Source organism: Astatotilapia calliptera, chromosome 17 (genome assembly GCF_900246225.1).
Source record: "Astatotilapia calliptera chromosome 17, fAstCal1.2, whole genome shotgun sequence".
NCBI lineage: Eukaryota > Metazoa > Chordata > Actinopteri > Cichliformes > Cichlidae > Astatotilapia > Astatotilapia calliptera.
In genome coordinates this window covers 16027599-16042693 of record NC_039318.1, presented here as the reverse complement: position 1 = coordinate 16042693, position 15095 = coordinate 16027599, and the positions used below count along the sequence as shown (strand labels likewise).

General features: G+C 42.5%; 1 protein-coding gene across 5 annotated transcripts in view; it reads left to right on the top strand.

The window, feature by feature from the left end:
* Positions 1 to 256: 256 nt before the first annotated feature.
* The window catches only part of LOC113009298 (filamin-C-like), a 64445-nt gene continuing 49606 nt past the window's right edge, over positions 257 to 15095 (top strand). For all 5 annotated transcript variants that reach the window (XM_026147515.1, XM_026147514.1, XM_026147513.1 and 2 more), the window contains exons 1-2: positions 257 to 3703; positions 5157 to 6104. In XM_026147515.1, coding sequence (XP_026003300.1) covers positions 5363 to 6104 — 742 coding nt within the window. In that variant the 5' untranslated portion in view covers positions 257 to 3703; positions 5157 to 5362. The remainder of the gene's footprint in view (positions 3704 to 5156; positions 6105 to 15095) is intronic.

Sequence of the window (15095 nt, the reverse complement as noted above, 5' to 3'; positions counted from 1 at the left end):
GATTCCAACATTGAATATTGTTTTGTTTATTTTTTTTCTTCTGTAGAAATTAAAAACTGGGATGGATCTTGTCTGAAAGGGGCGGCAAAAATTCAGCATTTAATGTAAAACCCCAAAGAGAAGTCTGCATCTGCATTTTGGTTGATCAAACTTCTCAGATGCCTCAGATCATCCTTCTGAATAAACACGTCTTTTTCTGTAAGCTTTTGAATTTTTTTTACTGTGGGAGATACCCAAATACATCTCTTTTTTGCTTTTGCACACATTTCAAACTTTATGGTTCCTAAGTTATGTTTACATTTAAATAGAGACCAAATAATCCTAGAAAATAAGAATAAGCTGTTCAGATGACTGTGATCCCTTTCAGGGTGGAACAAGGTACTTCTGTCAAACTTGTTTCAGTAAGATAACAACTAGCTCAGACATTCCAGTTTCTTTACAACATATGGCACTGCAAATGAAGATTGAACTGTGACAAGTGTACTTGACTGAAGATATTAAAAGCATTAATTTGATAAAGCAGGGCTTTAACAAACTATGGGAATTTAAAATTAATAAAGGCTTATTAATTAATTTAAGATTATTTAAATTAATTAATAATTAAATCCGAAGTTTGATCAGGCTATTATACTGTATTGTTTAAAACAACTAGTAGCATGTGCTGTTAGGAGCTCCTATAAACATTTTGCATGACAAACACGTGTAGCCTACTTTAAAGACACTTGCTGAAGGAAAAACATATTTTACACATTTAACTGATGTTGTGAAGTTTTCTTAGTAATATGTGTAGGTCAGCTCCCAGCAGAAAAAAAAACAATAATATATATGAAAGGTTAGTCAAGATAAAGACTTAATTGCCACACAACTTTCACGGGGTAACTTTTTTAAATGTACTTATTTACTCAAATTAAAGGTATGAAAGCCCATTACTGCCAGAAAAGGGAAACCAGTTAGGAACAAAAAATTATTATCTCATTAATGTCACTAGCTAAGTCAACATTAATGAGATAATTAGACAGATGTTGAGTTGCACATTATTTAATCATTTTGATCAGTGAGTTTCAACTAATTTTATCTGATATTTTAGAACATAAAATACTAATAGTTATAACCTATATTTGACCTGCTAGTGTTTTTGGTATTTCCTGGGCTTGAATCTGGTTTTGTGTTGTATCGGGGCTCTCACTGTTTTTAGTGTTGCCTTTGCTGGTCTTGTGTTAAAAATGTGTCTGAAAATATGTAATTTATTCGAGACTTCCACGACCTTAACTGGCACTGAATCAATTCCTCCAGAATGTTTTTAAATCTGTGTTTTACTGTGAATACAAACTCGATACTATTTTTTTATTATTATGTCAGTAAAATTACAAAAATCTTCCTAAAAGCTGCATGCCGGTGTTCCTCTGTACCGTCTTGGTATCTTTGCTTTGATCAGGTGCTTTGTTCTGATTTTTCTTCCGCTTGGTTTCTTCTTTGTTCTGTTTTAAAGTGCATAATTTTCCTACAGCTTCTGTGATAATAAGTATGTGATAGTTTGTCAGATGTTTGCAAATCTAGCATTAAGAAGAGTCTGGGGGTGGACTGATTATTGGTTTCCTGATACATTAATATACAGCAGCACAACTCAGACTGTTTGTCCATTATGCAGAAATCACATCTGAATTTATAGAACAATTTAAAAAACTTTCTTTCATCTATTGTGTGAATATGGATTTACTTTGAAAACTTCTCAAACATCTGAGCTTCCTGTTAGGCCACCAAATCTCCTCTGATGGTTCTCGTATGTCTGTGTTGGAGTTATCTTGACAAAAGTCACAATAATATAATCAAAATACAAAATATGTCAGTTTATCTGCTGTTGTTTCTGCCACAGTAACTTGCACTTGATATCAATTTCTGGAGGTCTGTGATAGTTTTTATGTACTTCTGAAAACAGAACTAGTACTTATCTGATCCTTTTGTTGTTCTCTTTTCACAAAATTAAAATGTAAAAGTGAAAAGGCATATTTTGTTTTATCAGTGATATCCTGAATCCGTCCATCCTTAGCACAGTCCTGACAAACGTTAGCTCCCAGTAGGTATCTCCATCCTGCATGTTAGGTTTAGAGGAATAGTGACTTTGCATGAAATTAGAAGAGTAGATGTAGCCGCTGTAGCAGCTTCAGCCAAGCTGTAGCATGAGCGCTAAAATCCAATTCTTCCATTAGCTGATGCAGACTGTGTTATTAGCCAATTGTTTTTATGGTGGATTTTAGTTTCATCTGGGTTTAACCAAGCTGAGCATGAACACTGGAACCATGGGAGCACCTTAACATCTACATGATGGTTTACATTAAGTTTATGTGGCACACAGCTAAAGACATTGTCACTGAACTAGTTTAACTTATAGAACTACAAACAGTTTAACGCAACATGTTTTCCTGCTGGTTTCTAACTGGTGTTGTGTCGCGCAGCTGTGTCTAATGGAAATAGCAGTTTATTATTATAGTTATCTATCAGTAGCAGCTAGTTCAGCCTAATTTAGCACAAGTCCGTGTAGCTGCTGAAATACTGGCATGTTTTATTAGCTAAGTGATATTTTTGTTGTTATTAGCCACTGCAGGCATTACACTAGGTTCTTCTAGTACTGACAGGCATTGTTGTAGTTTTTTGTAACTGGTGTTTATAAAATTAGCTTAGCCTAGCTTAACATATGTTAGCCAGCATAACTAAAGATAGTATGCTAAATGTTTTTCCATATTTTGGGATTTATTTGGTAGTTAGCAATAGATTTATTCAACATCATGCTAGTTGGTATAAAAATGAATGTTATGGTTTGTTGTTTTGTTTAGTTTTATTTTGTTTTGGGGGTGGGACAAGTGTTCATATGTTTAAACGTGATTAGCCAAGCTCAGCGTTGATTAGGATGTTAAACACATAGGGGGAAACTGCCAATGAGCTTTAAAAAAGAAAATACAGAAGACACTGATAGCTGTCAGTTTGCCCCTGAGTTCCAGCCTTTTTGCAAAGCTAGGTTCATCCTGGATGTGTACTTAGACCACGGTGAAAAGATTTAAAAATGTCTGACTGTTTAAACTCCTCAGATTTCACTGCTGATTGTGCGTCAGGTGTTACTGTCAAGTATCAGGTGTGCTGTATGAACTCTGCTTCTACTTTGGCGTCCTGAATCTGAGCCGCAAAAAAGTGGAACATCACTGTCATCTGGCTGCTGTTTCTCTTCTTTGTTTTTGATCTCTGTTCTTGATGTTTTTGCACCATGATAACATCTGTCTGGGACTGTATTTTATGTTTGTTAAATGATCTAATACAAATAAACATAGTTTTCCTTGTCTTTCATGTGTTCAGCATTATGGTATATTTTCAGAATTACTGGTAAAAACAACCTTGAGACATTACATGCACCTGTTTCAACCATGCAATTATCTATTCAACCAATCACATGGCAGCAACTTATTGCTTTTAGGTATGTAGACATCGTGACAATGACCTGCTGAAGTGCTTGGTTGTTGGTGCTAGAGAGGCTGGTCTAAACTTGAAGCAACTGGGCTCCAGCAGCAGAAGACCTCACATGTACCACTTTTGTTCACTAATAACAGTAGGCTACAGAGAGGCTACAGTTTACACAGACTCACAAAAACTGGACAACAGAAGACAAAAAAACGTTTCCTGGTCTGATGATGATTCCTGCTAGTACAATCAGATGGTAAGTTTAGAGTTTGGTGAAAACAGCCATTATGAAGTCATTTATCAATCCTGCCTTATACCAGTATTTCAGGCTGCTGGTGGTGTGATGGTGTGAAGGATATTTTATTGACCCGCTTTTGTCACCTGAGCAACACAGTTTACAGTTTAAATACAGCATCGTAGCTGAGTATTGTTGCTGACCATGTCAATCCCTTTATGGCCATAGTATACCATGTTCTAATGCTCTATCTACTCTGTCATCTGATGCTGTGTCAGTTTCTGCTGTGAAACCTTGTGTCACCATCATAGTTGTGGCAGCTGTGTGGTGGATCAAACCAAATCAAACCAAACCAAAAGGTCCCATTAGAGCCAGAAAAGACCACAAAACCAGGAATGATTTAGGGCGGGGCTACCTAGTGGTCAAAAAGTTGCTTCATGGTGACATCATAATGGCTACTTCCATCGTCTTTATTCAGTTCATGGTGAAGGGGAAAAAAAGAGTAGGAATCAGGAGTGAAGTCATGACCGTAATAAGTGGTGATAACTCTGGTAAACTGTCTGCCCTGAGAGGATGATGAGTGTATCACGGCGGCACTCGCTGTTAAATTTAGTTTGGCTCCATATTTACACTTTAGATGTGAGCTGCTGTTTTCCTCTCGTGATATCTGAGCTGGACGCAGATATTTTCAGACTCACGGTGAGTCTGTATTCCTGTCTTGTGTTTTTATAGTAAGTCTCTAAACGTGACACACAGGAAATATGCCTGATGCCACACATTTTAACTCAAAACACTACTTTCATGTTTTCACACACATGTTCAACGAGCCCACGATTCCACAGCATGAATGCAGTGAGCCACTGTGCCACTTGTCACTTTTTAATCCACTCAACCCACTAGAATCATCACTGTGGACATTTTTTGTTTATAAAGACTATAGACTATGTACAGCCACAGCGAGCACATTTTAGGCTGATGTTCAACACAGTTGGAATAAAACCAGCAGCTCTTATAAAGCTGTAACTGCACACATCTGTATGTGATTATTGCAGAGCTGATCTTGGGTTTCACTCTGGGTCAAGTTCAGCTTGTTTCACGTAGAAGCAGACTGTGCTCAGCAGGGGGCGCTGCTGTTTACGTCAATAAATCTCTTCAGTTTGTTTTATTCTTCAAAAACGCAGCATGGAATTTTTCTTCCTCTCTCGCTTGCTTCAGTTTGCCGCGCCTCCATTTGGCAGCCAATGGAATTGCAAGAAGCAGCAACACCTCATTCAATTAACTGTAAACACCTAACCTCCATTGTAGTTACCATTAATTGTCATTAATCATTATCACAGAGCCTATTGTATTTTCAGATATGATATGTATTTCCAAACTGAAGTAAACTTTGATGTTTTTTATTTATGCTTTGTTGTTTAAATATCATGCAGTGATTTGATTCGCTGTCTGATGGTGATGTCATGTCCCTCCTCAGGGTGTCTCTCCAGGTTTGAGGACTCTAAAAATACCCGGAGGTGTCAGAGCGGCTGTGGAGCCCCGGGTCCGGCTGTCGGGGTGGGGTAGATGGGGGTGTCCTGGTTGGGGGTGTCCAGCGTGTCTCCACCCCCCTGTTCCGCGCCGACCAATGATCTGCGGTCTCGGTGTCCTGCGGCTCGGAGGATGCCCGGGCCGCAGTAGTATATGGTCATGGCAGGGGCATTCCTGGGAGTCCTGCGCAGTGACGCCGAGCCTTTAAACCTCGCTTCACGCTCCCGCAGCTGCACAGCCCCACTCTGTCCACGACGCCACCCGCGTGTGACCACAGCCAAGCCAGCCGGAGGACAAAAGCAGACTATTCTTCACTCTTCCTCCCGAGCCTCCGCTTTCTCTGAGAGTGTGAGCCACAGGAGTGACCTCGGGTCTGCATGCGCGCCTCTTTACGCACAGCTCCGTGAAGCTCCCTCCCCGCGCGCTGGGCACTGCCCCTCCGCTTCCACTGCCCCCCGTTTCTCTTTTTTTTCTGCCTTTCCTTCTCTTCCCACTGCGCTCGGTTCTATAAAAGGCATGTCCATGATGAGCAACAACAGCTACTTGGAGCCCCAGCAGTTCTACCAGAGCACCGCGGACATCGGCGAGGAGGAGGAGGAGGAGATGCCGGCCACCGAGAAGGACCTAGCCGAGGACGCCCCGTGGAAGAAGATCCAGCAGAACACCTTCACTAGGTGGTGCAACGAGCACCTGAAGGTGATCAACAAACGCATCAACGACCTACAGAAGGACCTAAGCGATGGGCTAAAGTTAATAGGGCTGCTGGAGGTGCTAAGCCAGAAAAAGATGTACCGGAAGTACCACAGCAGACCCAACTTCAGGCAGATGAAGCTGGAGAACGTGTCCGTGGCGCTGGAGTTCCTGGAAAGGGAGCACATCAAATTGGTCTCCATCGGTGAGTGCGTAAAACCGAGACAGAGGCGCGTTTGGAGAGTTTTTACGCAAATTTTACGCACGGTGTGTATTTGTATGTGTGTGTGTGAGAGAGAGAGAGACCTGGAAACAGTCAGCCCAACTGCTGGTTTCTTTCATAAAAGGGGTTTTAACAAAGGTAATCACGTGTGGCATCGGTTTGTGACTGACAGGTCACAGGTGTGGCTCACAGGTGTGTGGAGATCCAGGTGTTCACAGCTGTTCAGTGCGTACAGCTTCATCAGTGGATTCATTCAAAGAGTTTCTTATTTTTAAGGATAAAAAGTCAGAATTATTAAAGCCTGCTTTTAAATTTCACCCAAGTACAGAGTATGTGGTTTTTGCAAAAGGTCTCGGGAGGGCTCAGAGAAACTTGTTGAAACTTGAACCCTTCAAGAAATCCAAAAGTGTTTGGAACCCTCCAGAAGGACGTAAATCGGACTGCAGATGTCTTGGAGTGGATGTGAATGATGAGTGGCCAAGGTGTTGCAGGGTTTTATAAATCCTGAAGAAGTACAACTTTACTGCTCAGTCTGCAGACATGAAGTCCATGCTACTTAGTACAGCATTAAAAAACTAGTATAGATGAAGTTAAATGCACTAATCTGACTAAAGGACAGTATTTGCAGACACAGTGTGTTTGTGTTGCTGAATTCATTGTGCAGTGGTGTGTTGGAGTCTGTGTGCCATGGTTTTCAGTGTTTATATGAAGGTTTAGTTGTTAACAGACTCCTGTTGAGAGTAATTGTTCCCACTTCAGTCTGTCTGTAACTGTGCAGGACACAAAGACTAAGCAGGCTTACCTTCATTAAATGAAACATAGGTAGTAACAGTAATAATAACTTTGTTCATATAGCATGATTTAAAAAAAAAAAATCAAAGACAGATGATCAAAAACATAAATAGCAAAATCAAAGGGAGACCCTGAAATAAAAGACGATAAATGAGAGAGAGGAAAAATCCACACACTGAAGAAAAAATCACAGCCAACAATTCTTCTTACATTCAATATCAGGATTAAACTGAGTTTAGACTGAGCTTGTCACAGTAACCGTCAGCTGGAAATCAATGCTTTAATTAAAGAAAATCACTTTTTGTAATTATGTCACATTTATTATAACTTAAGGAAAAACATGCTTCATTTTCATTCATTGAGCAGTTTTCAATTTCGGGCTTTTGAATGTTTCTTGTATCGGATTAACAGAAAATACCCAGCTGTGTATTTAACTTGTGGACATCTGTCATATATTCATGGAAATAATATTAAAATATTTAAAGAAAAATACTGACATCACTAACGAGACATGGTGGTTAAGGCTAAAGGTGAAAGTTTTCCTCTGTCCAGCTGTGCGCTCAGCTCTGGAGATAAGTTTGTTTTCATGTGTTGTAGTTTTACTTTTGTTGAGGGTCTAACAGGACAAACTGAAGCTTGAGCTGCTGTTGTGAGTCTGCAGCTGATGGGGGGGCTGTTGGGGGGCTGCGAGGCCTGGAGGGCGCAGTTACTTGTTGGGGTTTTATGGGGTGGAGGGGGTGGAGGAGGTGGAGGAGCAGTGTGAGTAGGAGTTGATTGATAGCAGCACAGCTGAGCTCTGCTGTCCCTCAGCCAACAGCTGCTGAAAATAGACCCAGAGAATGCAGGGCCTCGCTAACCTGCTGAGGGGCCTGGGGGCAGAGACATGCTGAGGGCTCCTCAGGACCCCCTTATGCAGGGCAACATTTAATTAAACTTTGTTAATAAAATGCATATGCTTTTCTATTATTTTATAATAATTTTATATAGATAGATAGATAGATAGATAGATAGATAGATAGATAGATAGATAGATAGATAGATAGATAGATAGATAGATATATAATTATATATAAAAGGTCATTATAACCAACCACAGCTGACAGGCTTCATAAGAGGCCTGGCCTGGAGACAGCCACTTAATAATGTTTTAGCACTAGTAGTGGGGCCAACAGGAACTCATCATTGGTTAGCTAATATATGTGAGTTGCTTGTTGTGTCTGATACACAGATATTTGATGTGTGACAGGATGTGATCTGTAACCTGATTGGCTTGTTTCCAAACCTGAGGGGTGGGTGTATAAATGGTTAATGTGGTGTTTGTGTAGCTGAGGCTGCTGAGCTGAACTGCGCGTTTTCTCTAACCTGGATTCTTTCAGCCAAACTCCATTCAAATATCAGCTAATTTTACCTCCATGCCTCTCTGGCTGTGTCTCTGTAATAGTTGCCATGTGTTGCAGCAGTCAGCACACAGGAATGTTAAACTAAGGCCAGGACACCCCGCCCCTCCCTCCCCTCATAGTAACTCACTACACGCTGCTGATTTCTGAGCCGTGTTTCACATTAACTTCCTGTTACAGCTGAGGATATCCTACCTGACTGTGAGGTCACAGGTTAGACTGTACCTGTACAGCGTTTATGTGAAAACTGTGATACCGAGTCTGTGTGTGGCAGCAATTCAGAGGTCAAAGGTCGGGTGGAATAGGAGACGAAGAGAGGTTCAATGTGGAGATGGTCATTTGTGGGAGAGGAAGTGTGAGTGTGGTATCGCCTCTCTTTTTAGGACGTACTGGGAGCTTCACTTTGTCACACTGTCGGCTTCATTAAGACCAAAATAACGAAGTCGAGTCTGAGCCTTTCTTGTGTGGGGGTGACGTCCTGCTGTCCTGAACCTTCAACCAGGATATAATAGTGAGAGTAAAAAGTCATACTAAAGAAAAACTCAAAGCTCCCAGCGGGACTCGAACCATGACCTCCAAAGAAGGGCTCCTTCCAAGCTCCTGATGAGGACGTCACAGGCTGTTATATAAGACACCCTCGTACTGTCCTGATCCTCCCTGCTGAACACTTCCTGTCAGGCACCGGCAAACACGAAACTAATGAGGAGGCTGTGGTCACGCCCCGTTTGGACTTTTATGTTTGCACTTTTTTTCTTTTGTTATGAGCTTGTTGGGTTTAGATGGTTTAATCTGCACCAGTAACCCACCTCTTTGAAGCTGTGGTGTGTTTGCACCTTCCTTCTCTCAGAGCTCCTGGAAACCTCAGAATCAATCTGTTATGAGTCAGCGGGACAGCTTTCATTAACGATGGCTCAGCATCTCTAAGTATCACTGAGGCAGCGTGACACCAGCTGGATGCTGGAAACTACATCAAGGGTCCAGCTTAACCAGATTAAAGTGAGCTTGTTTGGTCATTTCCAGATGTGGGAGCGTGTTTAAGCCACTGTTGGAGACAGATGTTTCAGTGCTGGGCGTCTACATGCTAGTTGGTCTTTGTTCCCTCTGAGCCTCACTGGGTATTTGTGAAGTTTGAGAGGAACAGCTGCACAAACAGCAGAAATCACCTCAAAACAGTTTAAACTAGCTGAGGGTGATGTGGGGGAGTAGGAGCCCATTACCAGATGAGCTAATAAGCAAAACTGGAGATGGTGGGGAGGAAGAACACCCTTTAAACTGGAAAACAGGAGGAGGATCAAGGAGGAGTACCTAACAATAAGATCAGCAAAATTTCAAATGGACTGCAGGGAAAGAATGAGATTTTTCAAAGCCCCGGACTTCCCCTGTGTGTGTGTGTGTGTGTGTGTGTGTGTGTGTGTGTGTGTGTGTGTGTGTGTGTGTGTGTGTGTGTGTGTGTGTGTGTGTGTGTGTGTGTGTGTGTGTGTGTGTGTGTGTGTTTGAGAGAAGAGAGATAGAGAGATCTGGTGTGATCTGCTGACTGTCACACTGTAGACTCTGCAGTAAACGTCCAGTTTGAGTCTGAACAACAAAGACTCACTTTAGTTACTGCCCCCCCCCCCCAGACAGAGACCAACCACATGACAAGAGGGTGAGGGTGTGTGTGTGTTTGTGTGCATGTGTGTGTCAGCTGTCGCCACAGCTGTTGTGAAGCATTTGAAGCAGCAGCCGGAGCCTGAGCACATCGAGGGGAATGATGTGTTCAGGCTCCAGCTGACAGAGTTATTATAAGTTATTGATTAGTGTGTGGTGTGTTGTATGTGTGTGTGCAAGATCTGGGGTATCTAACAATATCTAACAGTGGTACATTGGCTTTGCAGAGCTACATCCCTAAAAAATCAGACAGACTGAGAAAAGTTCCACGCTGGAGAGATTTGATCTCTCGGCTGGTTTGTGAACGCCTCCATGCTCATTGTCGTTGGAGGAGGAGGCTGGGCTTCTCTGCTTAGACTGCTGCCACTAGGATAAGAGAATAAGATGGATATGTGTGTGTGTGTGTGTGTGTGTGTGTGTGTGTGTGTGTGTGTGTGTGTGTGTGTACATACATATGTATATGTACATATATGTAGTAATGTGAAAAAATGCTTTAAACAAAGAATGCTTTCAGAAATATGAACGCTTGTTTATTTGCCCCAAATGTAGCCAAGCCAAAGTCATTAAGAATTATCTTAAGTGTAAAGAAGAACAAGAAGTACTGGAAGTAATGGCATGGTCCCCACAGAGCCCTGATCTCAACGTCATCGAGTGTGTCTGGGATTATATGAAGAGACAGAAGGATGTGAGGAAGCCAACATCCACAGAAGATCTGTGGTCAGTTCTCCAAGATGTTTGGCACAACCTACCAGCCGAGTTTCTTTAAAAACTGTGTGCAAGTGTACCTAGAAGAATTGATGCTGTTATGAAGCCAAAGCGTGGTCACACCAAATATTGATTTGATTTAGATTTCTCTTTTGTTTATTCACTGCATTTTGTTGATTGGTGAAAATAAATGATTAACACTTCCTTTTCTGAAAGCATTTTTTCTCTCATCTCCGTTCTTCCTCCTGATCGCCTCTCAGATCAGCACATTTCTCTTTGACCCACCTGTTTCTTTTGACCCTCACCTGCACTATAATCCAGTGGAGAGTGTCTTAAATTGTGGAATCTCACATGAAATCACGGCTTTATTCATATCAGCTCCAAACAGCCTCTGAGCCGTCTCACGTGTCGGGTTTCTCTGGGTGGTGTTGTCAGAAGGAAGGCGCCTTGATGAGGATGACACCGGAGCGTCACTGCTACACGAGGATATACCTCACATCTATCACACCATCTGACAAACGGATCCCGGCTCCTGCCAAGTGTCCCTGCTGAGGGACACCTCCCTGTGGAGCCAGGGACACTTGGCAGGATTTCGGGTGCCTGAAGTTTGTCTGTCAGGGTGAGATGTTAAGCTGTGTTATTGGAACTCTGATATATATCTGTTTTATGTCTTCATATTCCTCTCAGTCTGTTCAACTGTTTGTTTCCTGTTTTACTTTGATAGTTTTGTCTGGTGTCTTATATTGATTTTGACTTCCTGTCTATCTCCTTGTCCCTCCTCGCCTCGTTTAACCAGAACTCTGAGGTACATTTAGTCCTTTGTTTGCTGCTCATATGTGGGTGTTTTCGGTATCTAAGCTCCTCATGCCTGGCGCTGGCTGCACTCGTTTCACGGCTCATCCAAAGGTCTTCTTCAGTCCTGACAGATGACGGGGAGTCAGTGGTATTTAATTTGGAGGCGGATCAAATGCATGAAGGTGTGAGCGGGGCTAAATGATATAGGCGGTTGATGGCTGGTGTCATATGCCACTACCTTTGTCCAGTGATGGTGCTTCAGGTCTTCAGCAGCTCAGAGAACCAAGCAGGACCCTGAGATGTAAATGTTACTGTTCCTGGATCAAGCTCTCCTCACTGAGGAGGACGGAGGCCTGAACATCGTGCGCGACGTGTACAGCCTGGAAATCCAGTAGATCCTTGCTCTAGGTCTGGTGGGTGATCAGCTCCTGACTGACTGACCTGCTCGTGTCTAGCAGAGCATTTGAAGTGTCCAGGTAACTGCTTTGACCTCCTTTATTCAAGAAAGCATTCAGAGGAAGAGAATGTGTTAAACTACTGATAGAGTACATGTTTGTGCGCTGAATATTGCAGTAATAACACGTATTTCTCACACCTGGGCATGCTTTGAGGTACAAAGCTGATGGAGGGATAAAAGTTCATTGTACACCTGATGTCACTGTGTGGACTCTGAGGGGGAAACACCAGAGCAGCACACTCAGAAATCCTAACCAGCTGCTGGCCCGATCAGCAGACTTTGGTCTTTTATAGCTCACGTGTGTGTGTGTGTGTGTGTGTGTGTGTGTGTGTGTGTCTTTAAATAGTTGTGGTCTTTGTGAAGTCTTCCAGGATAAACAACAACATCTCATTTACTCAGCTGCCGTCCATCTGCTCAGACAGAAATCAGGTTTGAGCTTCCAGTGAAGTTCGGGAGCAGCTGATCAGTGACTGAATGAGCTCTATCTTCGCTCCATCCAGCAGGTGCTCGGGGTGGATGTTTGTGTGACAGCAGGCTGTTGTTCTGTTTCTTCTTGTAAACTTCAGCTTCATGAAGAGCTTTTACAAAAGTGACCCACTCAAAAGGCAGTCCAAAAATATTTTTTCAGGCTTTTATTTTGAAAAAACACTCCTTCCTGTAGTGTTTAAAATGCTTCACGAGTAAAATCAGACTGCGAATTGCTTAAATGCACTAAAAAGGGTAAAATCTACTTTATGTTATGTTAAATTCAGCTTCCTGCAGTCAGAGTTCACCTCATGTTCATTTCTTCCCCCGATACTAAACGACCTACATATACTTTCCTGCTCTGCTCACATCCAGCTGCCTGTTTTCATACTGTGCCAGGGCAGCTTTGCATGATTCACAGTTCAAAATGTTATAATAGTGCTTCTTTATCTGATCCTGCGTGTCGGTGCAGCCCGTCAGTTCATACTCTGTCGGAAACAAACTGTTTTAGCTCTTTTCACTTTACAGCTAACCTTCTTCTGATTGGCCAGTTTCTGGAAGCGTGGTGAGGGACACTACCCAGTAACTGTGAACAGCACTGCCTGATTTTGTTTTTCTTTTGTTTGTTTGTTTTTTTGTTTGGGGGGGAGGGGTATCAGCCTGAGTCAAGATGACGTGGTGATGGTCGTGAAAAGAAATTTGTAATCTGAGAGTGTTTGAAGCTTTGTTGATATTCACTGTGAAAAATATACAGAGCCTTTAAAAGTCCCTTTTCTCAGTTTGAATGTTGAAGATTGAGGTTTTCTTTGTTTCGTCTGCCTTCGTATTGCAGGCGTGACCTCGCTTTGACCTCTGTGTGACTGCAGCTCAGCAGATAGTAGAAATCCTCCCATACAGACGTGAACATCAGCGTACCAGCCTGCGCCTTGGACGGGTGCTCACACAAACTATCTGCACTCCATCAGTCTGTCACGACCTCATTTGTCCTTTTAAACCACCTTCAGTTTACTGAGGTCACACTGTGAGGGCTCAAAGGAAGCCTGGCCTCAGACTGTCTGACACCAGTCTGCTTCCAGTTAAACCAGTGATGGAGACATTCAGACTTTCTCCTGATCTTGGATTGTTTAACTCTCCTTTTTCAAATTGAGCTTGACAGGAATCCGATGAAAGGATGAGTAACTTTCACTCTTCAGAGAGGAAGAGGACGCGGTGATGTCAGGCTGGTGGTTAAACCACCTGTAAAAGCAGACTGTGGACATTGGTGAGTCCAAGCGTAGGTGATCTTCCTCTCATAGTCACAGAGTGGAGTTTACAGCAGTGACTCTATTCTCAGGGCTGCGTTTTAAAAACGTGCAGATAAAGAGCGACAGCAGACTGGACGCCATGTCAGCAGGTAGCCGGAGGATTGGCTGGCAACTTGTTTTAACTTCCTGTTGTTGGACTCCTGCAGAGCTCAGACCCTCCTCTTTAATTCTTTCCCTACATCGTCATCCTCGTTCTTTGCTTTTTCCACCCTCCCTCCATGTCTTCCTCTCTCCACTCTGCAGCTCATAAAGCCTTTCTTTCTAAATGTCACATTACACAGCTTCTCCGTCACCCTCGAGCTTGTTCTGGAGGAGGAGGAGGTGATGGAGGAGGTGACGGGGGGGCTGTTTTCCTCTCACGCTGCAGGCTTTCTATCAGGACTCCATTGTTTCTAGGTGGCCTGTTTGTTTGGTAACCAATGACGACCGGCGAGCGTGGCTGTCGGACATTAACGAACAGATGAGTTGTTGTGCGGCTGGCAAAGTCCTGATTTTAGAGCCTTTGGGGGTTTTTACAGAAAACTCACCTCGACTCAGCTTCTGTTTACAGGACGCGGCGCTCAGAGCACGTGTAGCTCAAACCCACCTTCTCCAAATTATAAATCACTTTTTTTGAACACACATTCACATTTTCCAGAAAGCCTTCCAGCCACAGGAAATAAGAATCAGTGGTGACGATCATGTCTGAATATGAGCTGATATTTATTTCTGTGCTTCACCATAAACTATTTAAATGATCGCAGAATAAACTGTGTTTATCAGGCAGGGAAGGCCAGGCCAACTGCTGCAGCAGCTCCTGTTTCCTGGGGAAAGATTACAGCGACACTCCAAACACATTTCCTCTCTGGACACCGGACCGGGCTAATCTCTGGGCTCCGAGTTTCCTGAGGGGTGAAGAAAGGTCATCTGAGCTCAGAGAAGGAAAATATGATTTAATGACTGGGAACAGACGCAGTGGTGTTTCCATCACCTCAGAGGACATCACACTGAGATTTATTTCCTTCAGGCTTAACCTTAAACTAACCTTAATCTCACTTTAAAATAACATTAATCCCAGGAGACACAGAACAATTTATCTGCCTTACAGAGGCTGCTGTGGTTTCAGACATGCAGAGTCGTGTTTCAATCATTTCCAGCAGGAAGATATTAAAGAAAACTTATTTTCATTAGACTTAACTTAATGTCAGTTTAAACCTTAATATAACTTAATATAAAATATCTTTATTTGGGCAGAGTCAGGACCTTACATTGAGTTTTTTTTTTGAATACTTTTTAATTTTACTCTTTTTAAACAAATATCTGTACTTTCTACTCCTTAAATTTCCAAAGCAGTCTAATTACTTTTGCCATAACACATTTGAGGGGAGTTATTATGTCATCACTCACATCAGTTCCTCACGTCAAACACATG